We start from the raw sequence: 20,904 nt of genomic DNA on the forward strand, positions 1-20,904 counted from the left end.
GCCATCGGAGCCGTTCTGCGATCAGGGGCCGCCGAAGTACGTCAAATCCATCTTAAAGAAGGGCGACAAAACCAACTTCCCAAAGAAAGGAGACACCGTGCACTGCTGGTACACCGGGAAGCTGCAGGACGGAACCGTCTTCGACACCAACATTCAGACCAGTAAGGCTGCGCGTGTGCTGTGTGCGTTCTGCGTGTGCACTCTGCGTGCCTTTGTGCCACGGCACGTGGAAGGAATTGCGCTGGGCTGTGCGGGTGCCGGACGTTACTGTGGGCTGCAGTGTGACACGGCTGCTTCCTGCCCCTCTGCTGTCCCCGCAGCCACAGCTGGCACCGAGAGCAGCGCTTCCAGCGGTGCTGCAGCTGCTTGGGGTGAAGGATGGGGTCTGAACGGAGAGCTTTCCTGTCTGTGGAACAGGGCAGCGTGGTTAGATTCTTTACTTAGAAGCTAATTGGTGTGCTTCTGTAAGAAAACCTGCACTGTGGGAGCACTGCAGCAGCAGAGCTCTGAAGCAGTGTTCTCTAGAACACCAGAATCACAGAATGGCCCAGGTTGGAAGGGACCTCAAGGATCACGAAGCTCCAACCCCCCACCACAGGCAGGGCCACCAACCTCCACATTTTAGAGCAGCCCAGGCTGCCCAGGGCCCCATCCAACCTGGCCTTGAACACCTCCAGGGATGGACGGAGCACAGGCATGTGCTGATAATGCACACTCATGGAATGGTGGGGTTGGAAGGCGCCTTTAAAGATCATTTCGTTCCAACCCCAACCGGAGGATTCGGGTGTGTGATACTGAAGAACCAGGAGCCCTTCCAGCAGTGCCACCCAGCACTGCGAGGAGCTCAGACACTGCCAGTGATTCATTGCTTGCTTTAAAATACTTCTGCAGCATTCAAAGCAGAATCGGTTCCCTGCTGGCTCTGCTGTTGTTTCAGTAACACATTTATGAGATGTGCCATCAAATCTAGTAATTCAGAAATGACTTTCTTAGGTTCAGTGGGGTTAGTATGTGGGGGATGTGTGTCAGCATGCAACCTGAACATTTAATGCTTTTTTTAGTGCACAACACTGAATTTTCTCCTAAAAATCTGATAGTTTCCTAGAGGTGATACAAGGAGTATTTATATAAAGCACGATCTCGGCAGTAATTCCAGATAAAGTTTGGCGTGTGATGTTAAAGCATATGAATGTAAAACTGTCTTTCAGGTTCAAAGAAGAAGAAAGCAGCCAAACCTTTAAGTTTCAAAGTTGGCATAGGAAAAGTTATCAGAGGCGTAAGTACAAATCAGTACCGATTCCCTCGGGACCCAAAGAGTTTTCAGTCTTCAGTTATATGACTGCAGTGCAGAGCTGGTGTTGTTTCCTGCTGAGGTGAAAAGGGGAAAGCTCTGCCATCAGCAGTTCGTGCTGTCTGCCCGTTCCGGGTGCATCCATCCATCTGCAGCGTCACTGAGCAGCGGTGCGGGGGAAGCAGAGCCCCTTGCTGCCTGCACAGCACTGCACCACAGGAGATGATCAGGTTCCCAGGCTCAGCTGCCGCAGTGCTGTGCGCTCTGAGCGGCCAGAAGATTGGCTTTTGTCAGCATCTTTTCTGTTTGCCTCAGTGCTGCTTTGTGTGCTGAGCCTCCAAATTCTGCTTGCTGTCGTGTACAGAGTTGCACTTTTGATGCTGTGAACTTTCTGCAGATCCACCTGCTTGCTTAAATCTTCAGTTCACAGGTACTGGTATGCTTGGTTGTGTGGGGGAGATACCAGCACAGAGCGGTGCACAGCCTGTGCTGAAATTGGCTGTCTGTGGCAGAGGATACAGGAAAGATCTTATGCTTACCTGACTTTGTATCTGTTCATACCTGGGACCTTCCGTGTAGCTGCTCTGCAGAAAGGCAGCCGTGCTGGGTGGAACTGGGGAGGGGAAGCAGCCTTGGGCACGTGGCCAGCACTGCAGAAGTAGCCGGGGTTTTCTTTAGTCACTGGGTTTGATGCTCCTGTGTTGTGTGGGTGTCACAGAGGGTCCTTCATTGGTTACAGGCCATGAGGAGCAGCTGTTTGCTGAGATGCTGATGTGGTGCTCAGATGATTGCTTTGGTAGGACAGTCTCTAAGAGGGACGAGGACTGATGTAAAGTTGGCATGTAAGAGCAGCCCTCAATAAGCACTAATCCATGGTCAGGACAGGGAGGAAATTGAGAGGTGGGGATGGAGCAGAAGACAAAACCTCTCAGTACTGTACGTGCAGTGTTCAGCTCTGAAACGTGTTCTGAGGCCGTGGATAGTTCCCTTGAAGCAGGCATGTTCACTTCTTTGATTCAGCAGCATGTTTGCTATATGGATCCGTGGGGCTGTGCTGTGCTGGAAGGCCCAGGCCCTGCAGATTGGGTTGGTGCCAACAGCAGCTGTGGGTAAATGTTTCCTCAGATGGAAAGAATGAGAAAATACCTTACAGCGTGCACTGGGTGGGTGAAATGCTGGAAGAAATTGTTTTATCACACCGAGCTTTGTAGAAATGAGGTGAGAAGCAGATAAGCACGCTTTTTTGTTGGTGCTGCTTTAAGACTTGTTTTCTTTTGTTTTGGTCTGTTTTTAGTGGGATGAAGCTCTCTTAACTATGAGTAAAGGAGAGAAGGCTCAGCTGGAAATTGAACCTGAGTGGGCGTATGGCAAGAAAGGGCAGCCGGATGCTAAGTATCCTTTCACAATCAATAACTCACTGCTATTTTAAGTACCTTGGGAATGCAGCTTGGCAGAACGATGTGCTTTGCAGACAGGGACACAGGGGCAAAGTGTTCACTTGCTGCTTAGAGCAGGCTCAGAGCACCGAGGGATATAAATAAGTGTCACAAAGTGATGGATCCAACTGCTCACTTGTTTGGAAGAAAACCTTCTGTCCACATTACTGCATTCCAGCATGCAGCAAAGATATCATTGTTTTCCACCTTTTTTTTTTTCTCTAGCTCCTTCTGAATGCAGCAAAACACAGATAACAACCAGTGTAGCTGGGAGAAGCTGCTGCTGCTGTAGTGTTGGAGCTCGCAGAGCAGCAGCTCTGGATACAGCTGAGATCACAGCTGAATGAGTGGTCCTGTTTAGTTTCTTACCAACCCTTCCTGCTTATTGGGAAGGGATTGCTCTCCTGTTTTAACCTTACGTGCTGGTAGTTGCAAGTGTTGTCTGAGCAAATCTCCTTCCCACAGCAGCGTATCTTGAAATGACAGTTTGCCCACGAGGAGAGACAACACTCAAGCAGTGAAGGTAAAACTCAGCTCTTCAGATGAAGAGGAATCGCAATAATGAAAGCGTGTTTTAGTAGCAGCTTGTCTGCAGCCCTGCTTACTGAATGTCTGATGACCACTGGCATTCAGCAGCAGCTGCGGTTCCATACTGAAGTCAGGATGTTAACACAGGCCAGTGAAATGTGAAACAGACACCGAGGAGCAGAACAGGTGCTAAAGCATTCCTCAGCTCCATGAGCTAACTAACCGTGCTGTTAAGTTTCCTTAACTTGTGCCAACAGAATTCCACCAAATGCAAAACTTTTCTTTGAAGTGGAATTGGTGGACATTGAGTGAAATGAAGGTTTTTCTTTGCTGCTGGGAATGCATTTGAGCAAGAAAGCTTCTGACAGCTGCAGTTCTGCTCTCGTAACTTCAGGATATAACTACAACTGTGGCCTTGTATTGAAATCAAAGTTGCTCCCCCCGACTGCTGTACAGTAACACACCACTAAAGAAAACATTGTTTATACGTGCAACTGTTCTTACTTTTGTGTCTGCTTACCTTCTACCTTCTCTTACTCTAGGGGGGAACTGCACAAATCTCCAGTTACCACAGAAGCAGCCCCACTCTGAACTGCCACCCATTATCCCTGCCAACCTCATTATCCCTTCAGTACTGACCTGTAACTCAAATGCATTTATTTCGATACTGAGCTCAAGCCCTCAGCACCGCCCTTCTCTCTTGACTTTATCACAGTGCAGCTGCTGCAGCACTCACCCAGCAGTGTTGGTTATAGGCGGGTCACTGCTCCACTTCTAAAAGAGATGGGAAATTTCTCCTTTAAATACATTTCAAACTGTTAGGGGTGACTCAACCCGCCTCAAGTTTGAGGTGTTTCTGTACTATAACTACAGCACTCAATCTTTTTTTGAACAAAACTGGAATTTATTCTCAGTGTGAATGAGGACATCCAAGAAAGCTCCAAGAACTGCTGAATTCCTTGCTTTTATTACGAAAATGAGAATGATCACTTTGATCAAAATGAAAAAAGTTTGCTCACATTGTGTACATGAAAAACTCTAGATACAAAAATCATCCCAAACACAGTTTGTGCTTCTTAAAAAAAGAATGCAACATCATTTTGCACTGCATTTTAATTTTTGACCCCCCCCATGTGGAATAGAAAATACACGTCACAGCTTTCAAAGGCTGCCACCTCCATCTGAAGAGTTTCAGCCACGAGCCTATAACAAAGTAATCTGGGATTTGCTCACTGGGGCATAGAACGGGATCACACAATGGAAATGGGTGAAGTTTTGGTTGGTAAGGAGAGCAGAACAGGTCAAAGAGCTGCTCATCTCCTGGAGCAGCCTCTGGGGCCAACATACAAACTGCTTATTTTAAAACGACAGAAAGGTTTACTGCTTAGATCCATAGCATTGCGTTGGGCTTATGGGGCAGGATGGTGCCTGCAGATTTGCCCCGAGCACCACTTCCATCCAAGGCGGAGTCAGCAAGCTGCACTAGCTGTGCTGCTGTGAGCGTGCACTGAAGAAAGGCTTCAACACACTGCACAGCAGCTGTGCGAGGGGGGTGAGAGAGACAGTGGGTAGCAGCCCCCAGAGTCAGCCAGGGGCAGGAGGTGCTGTGCACTGGATGTACCTGAGCATTAGGGACACACGGGGCGGGTGGCTGTGCCCATGGCTGCTGCAGCCCAGGGAGAGCGGCCCCCCCGGAGCAGGAGGTCAGGCAGGGGCTGCAGCCCACATGACATCCAGCTGGATCACTGCCTGCACCCAGGTGGGAGAAGCTCCTGAAGGCAAGGGAAGGGAAGGGTCCACCCTGGGGCAGGGAAGAACGCGAGAAAGGAGAGGAGCAGAGAAGGAACACTACAGCTTAGACAGAAGAACTGAGGCAGACGTTGAACCTGGGAAGAGGGGGAGCAGCAGGAAAGTGTCCTCAGTTTGCTTTTAGTTCTCACTGCCCTACTGTTATGAATTCATCTTCCCCATGCTGAGTCTGTTCTGCCCACGGTGGTAAGGGCTGACCAGCTCCTGTCCTTGAGACCTCAACGCACTGAGTGGGGTTTTTTTTGGGAAATCTCACTTTCTCCATGTGGGCTGAGGAGAAATGAGGGAACAGCTTGCTGGGCAGCCAGGGTCAGCCCTCTGCAGGGATCATTACGAGACCGAACAAAATGCTTCAGATAGCTCCATAAGTTAGTGCAGGGAATTAAAAAAAATGCATTTATGGTAAACTAGAATTGTACAGATACCAATTTATCAGTTACCAGCACACAATTCTTGCTTCACACATACCCTGTGAACATCAGCTCATTTTACATGCAAAAGACCAAAAAGCAGGTATTACAACAGTTCTTTCACAACCCTAATTTAGAAAAATATATTTTACTCTTTGTTGATACTGCACAGTGAACTTCACTCGCTCTTCTGATCAAGTTGAAGGAGAATAATACTGTCCATAATTCCATGCATTCTGGTAATTGTACTAGAAAAAAAAAGACATGAGATAAATAAGTCAGAATACCTTGTTCCTTTAAGCTGATACACTCACTATCTTTCCAGAAAGGCACACAGAACTTCAGCACTTTGTCATTTCAGCTGCTCTGAACACAGCAGCCCCTGCAGCCACCCAGGTGTCAGTGTGCTCTGTGTCACATCCACAGCACCTCGGTACCTTCTGCTTGGAGCTTTGTATGCTCCTGTATCTCAATCTGATACAAAGGGTGAACAGCTGCAGGTGCTCCCCTGCAGTGCAAGGCCTATCAACTCCGATCCGCCTTCCAAGAGCAGCTGGAAGTCAGCTGTGTTACTGCAGTGAAATAAATGTCGGTCAGTTGCAGTAACAGAGCAAGGCAGATACTGTTGCCTGGGATGTTTTTGTCTGTATGAACAGGTGCGTCCATCCACACAATTTGAAATACAAGAAAAGCACTCAGGCACGGACTCAGCACTTCAACAACAGCACAGAGAGCTTCACCAAGGAAGGGTACAAGTCTGCTCCTGTGGCTCTGACTGCCAACAAGGGGCTCTCCCCCTAACCCAGCATGGACTGGTTTCCTCGCACTGCAGAGTGACACAACTTTCCCCACCTGGCTTTGGAGTGAACATTTGTCCTTAACACAGACAGTTCTAGAACAAGTTACACAGCTGCCTGTGTATCTGTGAACACTGCTCTCGCTGGCTTGGTGGGCTCTGTACAGCCTAAAAACGAGTTTCCATTGCACTGCTTAAGCAAACATTTCAGCTGCCCCTCTACTGCTCAGAATAAACAAGGCAATGCATTCCAAGCCCCCAGCAGGTGATGCACATCCCAGCTGACAAGTACCAGCACTATCCACACTATCCACCTTCAGGATTAACCTCAGACAGACAAGGCAAGTTTTGATGCTCTGACTTTGTAATCCTCCCCCTGGCCGAGACACAAAACGACCTGTTAGTGTAGAAGCACAGCATGCACTGGAGGTGCTGCTACCACAGGTCCAGCAACAAGAGGAAACTAAGCTTACTAACTTACTCTGTGTCCCTACAGGGGATAAAATGCCACGCAAGAACAGCCTCTGATCTTGCATGCACTAGGTACTAGAGCAGGAAATGCACACTGAGACATTACAGGAAATACTAGCTGGAGACATTAACGATGAAAACTCTCATTAGTTGCTGCTGTACTTCCCTTCATCTAAAGAGTTAGCCAAGCTGTTATTTGCCCCACGCTAGAGAGAATTATTTTACACTTATGCAATAGGATAAATAGCAACAAAAGCAAGATGAGATTTTATTCCAGCCTTTCCTCAACAACTGACACTTGGTCACAGGTAAAGAGAAGTCCCCAGGAAAAAAAAGCTTGCATACATCCAGAACGTGCGCAGTAGGAAGAAAAACTGAAGCACACACTTACCTGATACCAGGCATTATAGTTGTATGCTGCCTGATTGACCTGCATGTCTCCATCCATCATCTGTGCTGATGCCATGGTTTGCTCATCTGTGAGCATTTTCTTCTCATCTGGCTCCTCCGCTCTGCAAAGTCAGCACATGCTTGTGAATGGTACCTTACATTTTGCAAACCAGTGAGAAATGCTGTAACAGACAGGAGTAAGCAGCATGTCCAAATTCAGCATCCTGCTTAAATGGGATAATGCAACGAGATTTTGAGGAGGACAGTGATACATGCTGCCTCGGAACAACAGTCTGCTTTTTAAATCATGCTGGTGCTCCAACTGAGACATCAACGGTGTGCCTCTACTTAGAGCTTTTGTTACTTTTACCAGCATTCTTTAGTTTTAGTGGAAGATCACTTTTAATCACTTACCAGAAATCTCTTAAACCCACAGCACAGCCCTAGGGTATGCTTTTAAGCGATTAAGAAGCAATTTTGTACTTGTAGACAGGCAGTTTTAAAGACAAATATATTCATTCCACAAAGTGGCAACAAAAAAAGAAAAAACACCAACCCCAAACCACCAGCTTCAGAGGCTGCTCCCTGAAGTATTTCTGCAGCATCAGACAATATATCAGGGTAGTACAAGCTCCTGCTCCCTAGCTGCATCATCTACCCAGTCAGTTTACAAATCAGGCTACCCACCCGTTCTCTGCTCTCCTCTTCAAAGTATCCTGCTCCTTCAGAAGTGCTTGGTGCTCGTCATATGCATCCAAAAGCCTGAAGGAAAAAAAACACAAAGTGCTTTGCTCACCATGTTAACGTTTTAAGCACAAGCAATCGTTTTCAAATGCCTACTTCAAGATGTAGGAATACCACAATATTCTACCTCAGTGACCTAAAACAGATTGGAAAGCCAAGAAAAAATAAAGCAAACAAATTCCACATCTTAATTTGAAGGGAGATTCCATACAGCACAGTAAGAATTTTCTCAGAAACATTGGCTGAGAAATCCCCAACTTGCTGAACTCCTTGCACTGCCTGCAGTTGTTTTATAACCAAACTTCAGAGGTTCCCAAGACGTGCTGCTCCTTCCAGCAACGGCGTCACGTCTCCTTGGTGCTGGTGCTACCCACACTGCACTGGTGTTCAGGAATGGACACTTCTTTAAATACTGCCAATCAGTATCACACAGAATGAAATCTACAGCAGAAAACATAAGGGCTTTTCTCAGGTTTATTTACTGCAGCCCAAGAGAGCTGTGCCACCGGTGCTTTATGGGTGACTGTGTGCTGCTGAGTGAAAGTCTCATTTCCTTTCCTAATACAAACTCAACTAGCTAAATATCATTGCAGCAGATGCATGCTACAGTTCACAAGGCATCAAATGAAAAATGCTTGATCTGTCAGTATTGCTCCTGGGAAAAACGTTTCTTGCTCTTATTCTTCCTTCTGTAGTATTATTTGCAAGCTTAACACTTCCCTTTGTTTGGTCTGCTTCAGACCTGAAAGCTGCAGTGCCCAGCTCCACGTGAGCCACAACGCTCAGAGCCAGCAGAAGTTGAGGACAGCTATTGCTAAAAACATATGAAGCAGAAAAATGAACTCCTGCTTCATCTTGCCAAGTGACTTAGCTGCAAAATGTAAATAAAAACAAGAGCTTATTTTACAATACAGAGTCAAGACAAATAAAACTTATTTAGCGTTTCAGTAAAAGCTGCACTCTTACATGATTCTCCCATGTAAGTGTATGGCACTGCTAACACTTCTAAATGCAGGGGAAAGAAAAAGCCAACACTGCAGTTTTGGGATCTCAAGCAGCTGCTCACAGGCACAGCAGTACATATTATGGCCATGCACAAAACATTCCCTTTGGGAAGCATCCTCCTTTAGAAAACGTAGGGAAAGAAAACTACAGCAGGAAGTTATGGGTGTAAGAGCTCACTCTGAGGCATCCTGAGGTACTGCAGAAAAAAGGGACGATTTTCAGAGAAGAGATTCCTACTTCAAAATAGGACTTCAGTGTGGAAAAGCAGCTACACTTCCAGAAAGAACTGTGGTGGAAATAAACAGCTTTATGGGTGCACTAAGCCATCCCCTTCCCTGCCACTTTTACAGGCATTCTGTGACCGTAATTTGGCCAATGCACACACTGTATCTTACTTGTTTACATCAGAACCAAAATCTTCCAGAAATTCCACTTTTCGCTGTGAAAACGTAACCCTCATTTTTATAGACAAAGAGCCATTAACAGCTTTATCAAAACAGCTCAAAATGTTTTCTTCATTTTGTGTGAGATCACCACAGTACTCCATTTCAAGCAAGTTGAGGTACAGTTTTGTATTTTCCTGTACAAAAAAAAAAAAAGGAACAAAATCAGAACTTGTCAACCTGTTGGATTAGGTATTTAACACTGACTGTGTATCTGCTGAACACAGTCCATAAGAATGACGTCACAAGGATAGATCAGAACAGCCAACATCAGCATTTTGTTTTCACACTGGTCATCTTTGATCTGGTTTGTGCACAAAAGGATCGAAGTGATCCAACACCACAAAAACAGGCGTTGTGTGGAGCTAGCAGAAGGGCTGCAGCAGTTACACAAAGCAATCCAGGGGCAATGCCTACGTGACCAGTGTGGTTTGCCTCGAGATGGGAACACTTCCATCATGTTTACTACTCCTAAAGGCAAAACGAAGCAAATCCTACTTCCCACTAAAGAGTTACAATTGCAAACTGCAAATATGGCAACATCAGTTTAGAGGGACTGGTGTCTCCATGCAGTAACGAAACATCACATACAGTTACAGTACCTGTCATCATTGTTGCCATATTTTAAGAAATGGGGAAAAAAATACCGGTTTGTTTTTGTTTTTAGTACAGCAAAGAAAGAACACATACTTTGTCGATTTCTATGGCATCTGACAGCACTTTTCTTGCCTTTGGAAGATTTTTCTGCACTTTGAAGAGGTGTCGAGCTAATTTGATGGCATAGAATGATGATTCACTAACTGACTTGGCATTCCTAACAGCTTCTTCCAGCAGGCGCTCGGCCTCTTCCATGTTCCCATGCCTGCGCTCTAAGCTCACTCTGCGCAAGCGAACCATCGCCAGGCCTAGAATGCACTCCTCAAAGGTCTTCAGGATTCTCCTCGCCTCATCGATGTTGCCTAAAACACCAGGGAAGACGCTTTAAAACACGACGCCTCCAACTGCTTCCTTCAAACAGAACCCCTCCCAGGAGAAGTCAACTTCGCTCTTACCCTGCTGTTCCTCAAAGGCAGCCCACAGCATGTGAACCATCGGTTTCTTAGGGAGATGTATTGTGCAAGCCCTGCTGTAGACATGCCTCACTCCTTCAATACTATGATTCTCCATGTATTTGGCATACTATAGTTGAAAACAGAGCAGAGATTGAATAATTTTACAGCTTATATTTGCCTTTAAGTACAGGACAGAAGGATAAAATTCTTTTGTTTAAACCCATTCAGCACCTTTATTGAACCACTAGACTAGTTTCTGTAAGGAAGGACGTAGAGAGGCAACGAAGTTGGCATATGCAGCAGTCAAATCTGGTTGCAAGCAGACCATCTCCTAATGCAACAGATATAGTTATATATGAACAACGTTCGACAAGAGTACAAAAGGTTAGTCACCAGGTCAGCGTGTGCCATGGGAACAGTGGCAAACCACCTCCCTTACCTTAATCCAGAAGTCCTCATAGAGGGCACATGAAATAACACATCTCTCAAAGAGGACCACAACTCGTTCATGCGTCCCATTTTCTATCTCAAATTCTAAGTACTCTTTCCAGTTTTTTAGCTGAGCTTTCTCCAGAGGTTTCACGTGAAAGTAAGGCCTCTTTATCTGCAACAACCACAGGATGTGAGGTAAGACTAACAAGCACACAGCCAAGCCAGTTAAAAAACAACCACACACCACTCAAGCAATGGCACTTTACAGCAGGACTTCAAAATGGCACTTTATTATCTATTCAAGTCAAGTGGGCTGATCCCATTTAACTGAGAAATATTGTTGATAGCTACATTTTAGTCTAGAACTTCTGGGTTTACCCGGAAAGCCGAGTGCAAACGTCCACAGAATTTGAAGAAGGTGACAAACATTAACTTCTCTGCAACCCTTCCACTGCGATGCACCAGTAACGTTATGAGCAGCAATTACAGTGCACAAACATACTGTCCAAACACTCACCACTGTACTAATAAACATCCTACAGGTCAACTTCCACATTTGGTTAATAATCATGGCAAGGAAAGATAGCATTGATTTCAATTCCATATCAAGTGTTTAAAGTAAGCTGATGATTCCATAAGTAGTGAGACTGCTAGGCCAGGCCGGATGGGATCCTGGGCAGCCTGACCCTGTGGCTGTAGTTCCAACACGATCCTTAAGGTCCCTCCCAACCTACATCGTTCTGATCCTGTGACTGCATTGGCACTGCTGCCAGCAAGAGCTGGGCTGGACTGAGCTCAGCACAGGAAATATAACCACTGCTCTAAACTAAGTATGGCAAAGCATCCTTCCAGAGATGTCCTTTCTTTCTCTTCACATTTAATTTTACTTGATTATTTATTTATTGCCCATACTGCAGTTCCACCTCAGTATGCACTCATTCATTCAAGTGTTGAATTATTGTAAGTGTTATCACAATTAAGGAGGAATATTCAATCCCTTAAGGCCGCTCCAAATTTAAAGCCCATCATCTCTCTGTGATCCTTACTGAATCCTACCGTGGGCCCCAGTAATTTGTTGTGGTGATAAATTCAGATACACTGTTGCTGCTAAAAGTTAAAAGTAACACAGGTCTGCCAGGCTTCTATCACTACCTGACATCTGCTGCACATCGTCCCCAACTTTGTTGTAAAGTCACATCTAACTTCACATTTCACACTCTTTATAGATCCAAAGTGTGTCTACACAGCAGATGCTCTCTTGGTAGAGCAGGTAGAGATTCTGGCCAGGACTGTTACAGAATAACCTGTTTCCAATACATTTTCCATGGCACATCCACACTTAGAGCATTCTCTGAAGCTTCAGTAACCTGTAGCTAAACCTGAGCCAGCAACAGCTCCATTCACCACCATTCTGTGCTACCCAACAACACACCTCAGCCTCATTTCCTCTTGAGATGCTCTCTGTGTCCTTTGTTCCCTCCAGGACAGACACCTGGCACAAAGGAGATTCTGCAACACCTGTAACTGGTGACAGCCCTTCAGGCTGTGGTGTCCATTCACACCAGGATGGGCCACGGTACCACAGGTCTGAGTTCCCTGGGCTTGTAAAGCACCTTGCCTACTTTACCAGAGCACAACAAGGAACACAGAAACAGGTCTGAGATCATGCACGCCATTAAAGAATCTCTGACCATTCCACCCACAATTCTCGGACACAATGTGCTCTTTGTTCCTCCTTTCAGTGTTGCAACACAGTACCACGCTCACCACAAAACCTCAGGCTATTTTGTCAAAAGGAGTTAAACTTAATTCTACACAGAAAATGTTTTCTACTTGCTGCGATCGAATTATTAGTTTAATTAACAGTTTAATTAACTACTTTCAACATGTTACACATGGGAGCAGCATGTTAATGATGGTTACTTCTGGAAAACAAAAGCTAAATGATTTTAGATACAAGAATATAATCCGAAAAATACACAGGCAAACCGAAATCTGTTTTTTCTTTTAGCATATGCCTTCCTTTCAAATTAACGAAGGAAGATAGCAATTCCAATTACTGTGTAACACTCTGCATGCACAAAGCAGGGCTGGATTACAGAACCACACAGCTGTAAGGTTGGAAGGGACCTCTGAGGACCATTAAGCCCAACTCTCCCATGGAGCAGGCAGTACTGCAGCACCACAGCACTGCACAGCACCTGGTATGAACGCTTAAAGGCTGCTCAGTGCAATAGTGTGACGCTACCCTGCCTCTCTCCAAATACTGCTAAAGGCTTTCACAAGCTCAGGTGACAGAGCTGACCTCACAAGCTGCTTTTGACAAGAACAGCAGAAAAGTGAAGTGAGATCTTTACTCAAAGTCCCACAGGAGTTTAAACTGTTAGGCCTAACTGTTACTCAAGCTCTTAGTTCCCAGTCTTACGTTCAGAACTCTCGCATGCCGCCTTACAAAGAAAAACAAACTTACCCCTTCTTCAAATGTCCACCTCTTACTGACTTCATGTTCATTGTGATTGAACATTTCCTGATGAATCTCAATGATTCTGTGCCTCATGTTCTCTATTTCAGTGATTAGCTAAAACACAATTGTTCAGAAATGTAACACAAGGAGACGCTGCATCAGCTTTGTAAACACACTTTATGACAACAGAACTATGCATAAATCAAAAGTAGCACGGATGCATTAAATGCTGCACAAAACAGCTTGGGGAAGGGAGGAGTATTACCCCGATGATGCCTTGGTTCTTAGTGCAACCCAACTAAAGGTTTTCTACGTGAAGTTTTGGTCTTATCTTAAAGATGAGCTCCATTTCTTTGACACCTACGGAAGTGCTGTTAGAGCATGCTCTACAGACAAAAGCTGTCTGTCTATAGCATGAGGCAAGGAGCAGTGATATGCAAGAGTAAGGGAAGAGATCCCGACAAAAACTCTCTGCATATGTACCTTGGCAGGGTCAGTTATATCCTCAGTACCCGAGGGCAGATCGTCGCCAGCCGACGCGTCGCCCCCTGCGTGGCCATTCACAGATGCCAGCTCTCTGCGCAGCTGGACAAACTGCTCAGAAGTCAGCAGGTCTCGAGGCAAGTTGTTCTGGACATGGTCTTTAAACCTACAAGTAGTCACAAACACATCAACACTAATTTGATATTTTATGCACAATCAGAACAGAGTAAATTCTCGTCAGGTTCTAAATCACCTTACTGATCTGGAACACCAGTGAGCACACACTTCTGAAAACACATACACAGAACAAACCTTCCACTATGTATCAGATGTTCACAAGTTTCACATTTCAAAGCAAAATGGAATTATGAACTTAAATAATGAAAACGGACCACTTAGATCTGCAGAAATTGCAAGGAAGATTAGTGCATAACTTAACCAGGGCTTCTGGTCCTCTCTTAATCTCTCCATACTAATGTAGAGCTCAACTATCTAGAACCTAGCTTAAACACGATGACACCAAGTTCAGTAGTGCAGTTGATGCGGCAGAAGGAAGGGATGCCATCCAGAGGGATCACAGAGTCACAGAATCATAGAATCACAAGGTTGGAAACGACCTACAAGATCATCCAGTCCAGCTGTCCTCCCATCACCACTGCTACCACAAACTAAACCACATCTTGCAGCTCCTCATTCAGATGCCTCTTGAGCACCGCCAGGGATGACAACTCCACCACCTCCCTGTGCAGCCATCCCAGTGCCTGACCACTCTCTGAGAGAAAAAGTTCTTCCTTATGTCCAACCTAAACCTCCTCTGGTACAACTTGCAGCCATTTCCCCAGGTCCTGTTCGTTGCCTGGGAGAAGAGGCCAAACCCCTCTTCACCCCAACCTCCCTTCAGGAAGTTGCAGAGTGCAGTGAGGTCTCCCCTGAGCCTCCTCTTCTCCAGACTGAACAATCCCAGCTCCCTCAGCTGCTCCTCGTAAGACTTGTGCTCCAGACCCCTCACCAGCTTTGTTGCTCTTCTCTGGACACGCTCCAGGGCCTCGATGTCTTCTTGTAGTGAGGGGCCCAAAACTGAACACAATTCTCGAGGTGTGTCCTCACCAGAGCTGAGCACAGGGGATGATCACCTCCCTGCTCCTGTTGGCTACACTATTTCCGATGCAGGCCAGGATGGCCTCTTGGCCACCTGGGCACACTGCTGGCTCCTGTTCAGCCAAGCATCAACCAACACCCCCAGATCCCTTTCCTCCTCACAGTTATCCAGACACTCATCCCCAAGCCTGTAACGCTGCATGGGCTTGTTGTGGCCAAAGTGCAGGACCCAGCACTTGGCCTTGTTGAACCTCATCCCATTCACCTCAGCCCAGCGATCCAGCTTATCCAGATCCCTCTGTAGGGCCTCCCTACCCTCAGGCAGACCAACACCACCTCCCAACTTGGTGTCATCTGCAAACTTACTGAGGATGCACTCGATCCCCTCATCTAGGTCGTCAATGAAGATATTAAACAAGATGGGTCCCAGTGCCGACCCCTGGGGGACACCACTCGCAACGGGTCGCCAGCTGGACTTCACTCATTAACCACTACCTGCTGGGCACAGCCCTCAGCCAGTTCCTTATCCAAAGGAGTGTATACCTGTCCAGGCCACGGGCAGCCAGCTTCCCCAGAAGAAGTCTGTGAGAGATCATGTCAAAGGCTTTGCTGTAGTCTCTGAAGTCTAGGTAGACTACATCAACAGCCTTTCCCTCATCTACCAGTCTGGTAACCCAGTCACACCAGATCATGACTAACTCAAAAGGTGGACATGTTTGAACTTAATGAGGGTCAACAAAGCAAAGTGTGACGTTTTGCTCTCGGGTTGGAGTAATCCCAGGTCCGTGTACAGACTGAGAGAAGAACTTACTGAGGATAGCCCTGTGGAGAAGGACTCAGGGTCCCCGAATATGAGCCAGCAGTGTGCTCTTGCAGCTCAGGCCAACGGTATCCTGGGCTCCATCAAAAGAGGGGTGGCCAGCAGGGAGAGGGAGGTGACTGTCCCCCTCTACTCTGCCCTTGTGAGCCCGCATCTGGAGTGCTGTGTCCAGGTCTGGGGGCCCCAGTACAGGAAAGACGTGGAGCTCTTTGAGAAGGTCCAAAGGAGGCCACTAAGATGATCAGAGGGCTGGAGCACCTCTCCTATGAAGATAGGCTGAGGGAGCTGGGTTTGTTCAGCCTGCAGAAGAGAAGGCTGCGAGGAGATATCATTGTGAGCAGCCAATATTTAAAGGGAGATTAGAAACAGAAGAGAAGTCAACTTTTTACACGGGCAGACAGTGGCGGGACAAAGGGGAACGGTTTTAAACTAAAAGAAGGGAGATGGAGACTAGATGTCAGTGGAAGTTTTCACTGAGAGGATGGTGAGGAGCTGGCACAGGCTGCCCAGAGAGGCTGTGGGTACTCCATTCCTGGAGATGTTCAAGGCTTGGTTGGATGGGCCCTGGGCAATGTGATCTGGTACTTGATCTAATGGTGGGAATGCTGCCTGTGGCAGAAGGGTTGGAGCTTGATGATCCTTGAGGTCCCTTCCAACCCAAGTCATTCTGTGATTCTACGAAAGTGTTTTGCCACAAGTGAGCACTGCATGAGATATTAAGTTCTAAAAAGGTCTCATTCTACAAGAGCTTTCATTCTATGATTCTGGTGTGGTTTTTTTTTTTTTTCCCCCAAAGACTGACAATTCCAAGGCACTCCTTTAATCTGCAGAAGAATTTGAGATCCAATCTAAAACCACATTCCTAAAATGCGCACAGTACTTTAAAATAGCTAGTCAATATGTATGAATAAATAAAAGAGAACTATTTTAAACTGTTGCTCCAAGTGATCATTTTCATACAAATAAGTAGGTTTGCACACGGTTAAGAAATCTACAGCATTAGCTACATCTTTGTTTCCTCTTTACCTTTGGAAGTGATGACTGTAGAGCTGCGTTGGAATTCCAAGGATACGATCATATATGGATGTAACTTCCCTCAGGTTTCCCTGCTCATCTTCCCAGTTTATATACATTTCCCACAGTCTGTCCGAACGGAAATCTGTCCCAGCAGCTAAAACTGCATGTTCATAGGCTCTGAAAAATAATTCAGTTGTTTCTGGATGCAGTGATAAAGCAAGGAGAAAAGTTCTAAGAAAAGTTCTCATTTACTTGCAATCATACTTAAACTGCTTACTTAAAATTTCTCATATTATCTTCTACCTGTCAGATGCAAGATCTCTAGAAATTGAGAAGGTTTCCACTTGCAGCTCCTCCTCCAGCCCCTCAGCTCAGACACACTCATCTGATGGCACTGTGCAACTACACACACATCCTTCTCGTACCACTTACTCTGCTTTCAACTTACCCTCGAATAGTACTGTTAGCTTCAGGATCATCAGGGTCCAAGGTGTCTTTTAAGAAGTTTATATAATGTATCCAAAGATCAACACTAAGAGGAATTGCCTGAAGCCCTCTGCGATAAACCTATGAAGAGAACGTGAACTGTACTTCAAATACTTAATGGTGTCCTAATAGAGAGGCAACACTGTGTTATCCGGTGAACCTTAGAAATACTAATTACTGGAATTTTGTTTAAATAATCTACCATTACCATTCGGGTGGAGGTTGGATAGAACATGGCAATGTTCTGATCTCCACGTGCAGGTCTTGATCTTCAAAGCGCAGCGGTCCCTGCATTCTGACCAGGTTGTGTGGGCAGGCTTTGGGGTATAGACCATAGGGCACAGACCCATTAGATCATCATTGACAGCGTCTGACCAAAAATGCAATAAGATGTAGCAATTGTGACCAGCAAACCAACTATATTCTTTTGAAAATGAGTAATAAATGTAAGTGAGAGAAAAGCCCTGCCCTACTTGTTAAGCTGCAGTGTAATACAGAGGCTTGCACTGCAAAGCTTGACAAACTGTAGAGGTTTAACGCACCTGCCAACAAAGAGAGAAAACATTAGCTACAAATGCCACAGAAGTGACAAGTGCAAACAAAATCCCTACAAACCTGACCATACATGGCAGGTTCTGGCAGCCAAATGACTTGTGGTAGCTCAGTCATTATTTGGCTAACAGGATCAGTGGCAACAGCTTCGTCCAGCTACCTACGTACCTCATCGGACTGCTTGATGTTGTCATGTCTCTTCTCTAGGTCTGCATACTTCTTCCAGTACCCATAGCAATATGGATAGTGTGTGAAAAACTTGTCAAATGCTTTCCTGGCAGCTGGTAAGTGGTTCTGCAAAGTACAAAATAAAAGGTAACAGACTGTTTCCAACACGAAGTTTGAAGAACAAAACAAGCGTCTAGCTGGCATCTTGTCCTGGCATCAGGTGCAATCAGACCAAAGTCACACCTAACGCACTAAGCCCACCCCAAAGACTGACCAAGACAAGTCTAAGAAGAGGGCAAACATACAACAAAGCTTCCTCAGAAGCCTTTCCTGGCCACTTAATTTGCAGTTCAGAGACCTCCTTAGACAGAATCATTTGGACATTACAGCCATGCACTGTGTGTGTGTGTGAATTTACACGGGCTCAACAAGCAACAAGATAAACTTCTGTTTTCACATATCCTGCTGCAAGAAGCCCCACAGGTTATCTACCTCTCACGAGAAAAGACATTGGTCCTTGTTTGTTGTGGTGCATGTGGCTAAGAAGGACCAAACTAACACACGGCAGGTTACGCACAGGTTAATTATTCTAATTAAAAACCGAGAAGGGTGTTACAAAAGTCAAGCACAATCAACGTGGTTTTAAGTAATGCTGAATCCAGTGCACAGCATTCAAAAAGCTAGCAAGAATTTTCTGTTTACATTATAGCCGATTATTTACTATCAAAAAATAAGTGCAAAGATACTTTCACCTTTAGAAGCTGGAACAAAATTCTTGCAAGAGTGACAACAAGCGAACAAAAACCACATTATTCCCATTTTCAAATTAGTTATTGTTTCAGTATCATCTTAAAAATAGCTGTTATTCTATGATCTTAACAACCACCTTAAAGTAGTGCACACCAAAGCCTGATGTACAGTTCTGATTTGTTAGTGGAACATCCAGGAGCTAGTTTGGTTTTGTTTGGTTGTCTCTGGCAGACCAAGGAAGCAGGGGCACGCACTAACCTCTTGCTCTACATACTGCAGTAGATAGACCCATCCTGTGAAATCCTGCGGATTGTCCTCTACTACTTTCCAGAACTTGTCGAAATCCGGAGGGAAGCCAGCCTCAATATCTGTTGTCTGTAAACTCCCAATATTTGGAATTTCACCCTCTTCTTGTGTGTTGTCTTCATTCAGGTCAGGGGAACTATCAGGTGATTGTTCCATCTCAGTTACACTCATAATTTCCGTGCTGAAGTCCATATTCTGCTCTTCTGTTGCTGTTTCAGCACCATTGCCAGTGCCGTCATTGCTTACAGTCGGTGCTGCTGTTGTCTTCTCCTCCTCTGTATTATCTGAGTTCTGCATAGTTGAGTTCTCCATGCTGTCCTACAGAAATAAAAAGATTTCATATTCAAGCAGTGAAGATTCAAGCAGAAGTTGGCTGTGAAATAGCAGCCCATGTAGTCATTAATTCAACCACAGTACTTTAGGAAGTGGCAGTAAGAGTTGTGAGTGCTTCCATTTAAAGGGAGGAGGTGGGGGAACCACTTATTCCAAACAGACATTACTGACATCAGAAAGCTGCCTGCTGGCTCTGACTGCTGCAAAGCGTCCGTGGGTCGAGCTACAAATAAAGAGCTGTGGCTGTACAGATTCATCCATTCTGTTATCTTAAAAGCAATGAATTCATGTCGATCTCTCGTTCTAATGAGCAAATGTAGAAGGTTCAGAAAAGCCTAAAAAGCTCAGAAAAAAATTGGGATTTTACCTCAACAACCAGAGGATGGTTTCTAGTTTAACTAGAAACAGAAGTCTGAACAGATCCTTCCACCACCAGATGGAAGAGAGTTTCACTTGAGCCCGATGTTTCCTGATTTCAACCAATGCTCCCTGCATTCCTTTCATCGCAAACCTTCACCAACTACAGCTGCCTCTCTCAGCCCCACTCACAATTCAGTGCCAGTACCAGCCCTGCATTTTAACACACGGACGCAAACACGTCATTGTGCATTTTTCACATCATTTCACAAGGAGCTATCAAGGGATAAAAGTGAACATATACAGTTTTCATGTATCACTCTGGTGTCAGTTTATTCCAAGCAAAGAAATCCATTAAAATTTATTCATTAAAAAGAATTCTCCTACTCAGCACAGATCAGCATCTTCCAGCAAAATGAATCTGTTTTGATTCTTGAAGAAAAACGATGTTGGTAACACAGCTTGTAGCTGTTGCTAAGCAGTGCTGTACAGAGGCCATCCCAGCCTCTCAGTGAGGGCTGCTGGGGGACCCAAGGAGCTGGGAGGAGATGGAATCGGGACAGCTGGCTTAAAACAGCCAAAGGGATATTCCATAGTGTATGGCATCAGGTGGAAGGAGAGTTCTGAGCGGGTGAGAGCTCATCTCACTCTCTTCCACTCGCTGGGGGCCATCAGTTGGTGGGTGGCAACTGCTTGCGCATCACTTGTACGCATACATATAGCCACAACTACTATGCTTTTTTTTTCCTCTCTCTTAGTAAACAGCTTTATCTTGACCCATGAACTCTACTTTGGCTTTTTTCCCCACTGAGGGAGGAGGGCAGTGAGCAAACAGCCGTGTGGTGCTTAGCCACATGCTGGGGTAAAGCACAGCACTATCCTCAGGGTGCCCTCCCCGCCTGCCTGAACTGGCCCAGGTGACAACCTCACAGAGAACACAGCTACTATCAGCTGCAGACTCAGTGAGCATTAAGGACATCTATATACACCAGTGGGCCACAACAGAAACGTCAGCAGCTCCTTGCGTGCAGTCACACAAAAGCCAGGTGGCTGCCGCCTCCTCCTGCCCCTCAGGACAGACTCCGCCTGCCTCCCACTCCTCACTTTGATCCCACTGCCAAACACTGTCCTGCCCTCCTCCAGCCCCTGCCAGGCTCTGCAAGCCACCGGGGGGAACCACCCAGCCAGGCTCTCAGCTCAAGCCACATCCCAATGACCAACCCATCCCAGTTTCTCCTTACAGAGTAAGATAACAAATTCTTT

At 45.8% G+C, this 20,904-nt stretch overlaps 2 protein-coding genes and 1 non-coding gene across 3 annotated transcripts in view; 1 reads left to right on the forward strand and 2 right to left on the reverse strand.

Moving 5' to 3' along the window:
* FKBP3 (FKBP prolyl isomerase 3) overlaps positions 1-3,749 on the forward strand; it is a gene marked incomplete at its 5' end in the record, with an annotated part of 3,999 nt that extends 250 nt beyond the window's left edge. Inside the window, 4 exons of the mRNA XM_010712190.2 lie at positions 3-161; positions 1,209-1,276; positions 2,586-2,683; positions 3,513-3,749. Coding sequence (XP_010710492.1) covers positions 3-161; positions 1,209-1,276; positions 2,586-2,683; positions 3,513-3,567 — 380 coding nt within the window. The remainder of the gene's footprint in view (positions 1-2; positions 162-1,208; positions 1,277-2,585; positions 2,684-3,512) is intronic.
* Positions 3,750-4,200: 451 nt separating this feature from the next.
* PRPF39 (pre-mRNA processing factor 39) overlaps positions 4,201-20,904 on the reverse strand; it is an 18,118-nt gene continuing 1,414 nt past the window's right edge. Inside the window, exons 2-14 of the mRNA XM_003206865.4 lie at positions 18,904-19,269; positions 17,896-18,021; positions 17,138-17,256; positions 16,699-16,866; positions 13,755-13,920; positions 13,278-13,385; positions 10,815-10,979; positions 10,376-10,502; positions 10,014-10,282; positions 9,276-9,460; positions 7,819-7,893; positions 7,133-7,253; positions 4,201-5,722 (exon numbers count right to left, since the gene is read on the reverse strand). Coding sequence (XP_003206913.1) covers positions 5,669-5,722; positions 7,133-7,253; positions 7,819-7,893; positions 9,276-9,460; positions 10,014-10,282; positions 10,376-10,502; positions 10,815-10,979; positions 13,278-13,385; positions 13,755-13,920; positions 16,699-16,866; positions 17,138-17,256; positions 17,896-18,021; positions 18,904-19,263 — 2,043 coding nt within the window. The 5' untranslated portion in view covers positions 19,264-19,269 and the 3' untranslated portion in view covers positions 4,201-5,668. The remainder of the gene's footprint in view (positions 5,723-7,132; positions 7,254-7,818; positions 7,894-9,275; positions 9,461-10,013; positions 10,283-10,375; positions 10,503-10,814; positions 10,980-13,277; positions 13,386-13,754; positions 13,921-16,698; positions 16,867-17,137; positions 17,257-17,895; positions 18,022-18,903; positions 19,270-20,904) is intronic.
* On the reverse strand, positions 9,858-9,943 carry LOC116216725. The gene has a single exon (XR_004160041.1). It is a non-coding gene; the product is annotated as a small nucleolar RNA SNORD127 (small nucleolar RNA).

This window comes from Meleagris gallopavo, chromosome 5, assembly GCF_000146605.3.
Source record: "Meleagris gallopavo isolate NT-WF06-2002-E0010 breed Aviagen turkey brand Nicholas breeding stock chromosome 5, Turkey_5.1, whole genome shotgun sequence".
NCBI lineage: Eukaryota > Metazoa > Chordata > Aves > Galliformes > Phasianidae > Meleagris > Meleagris gallopavo.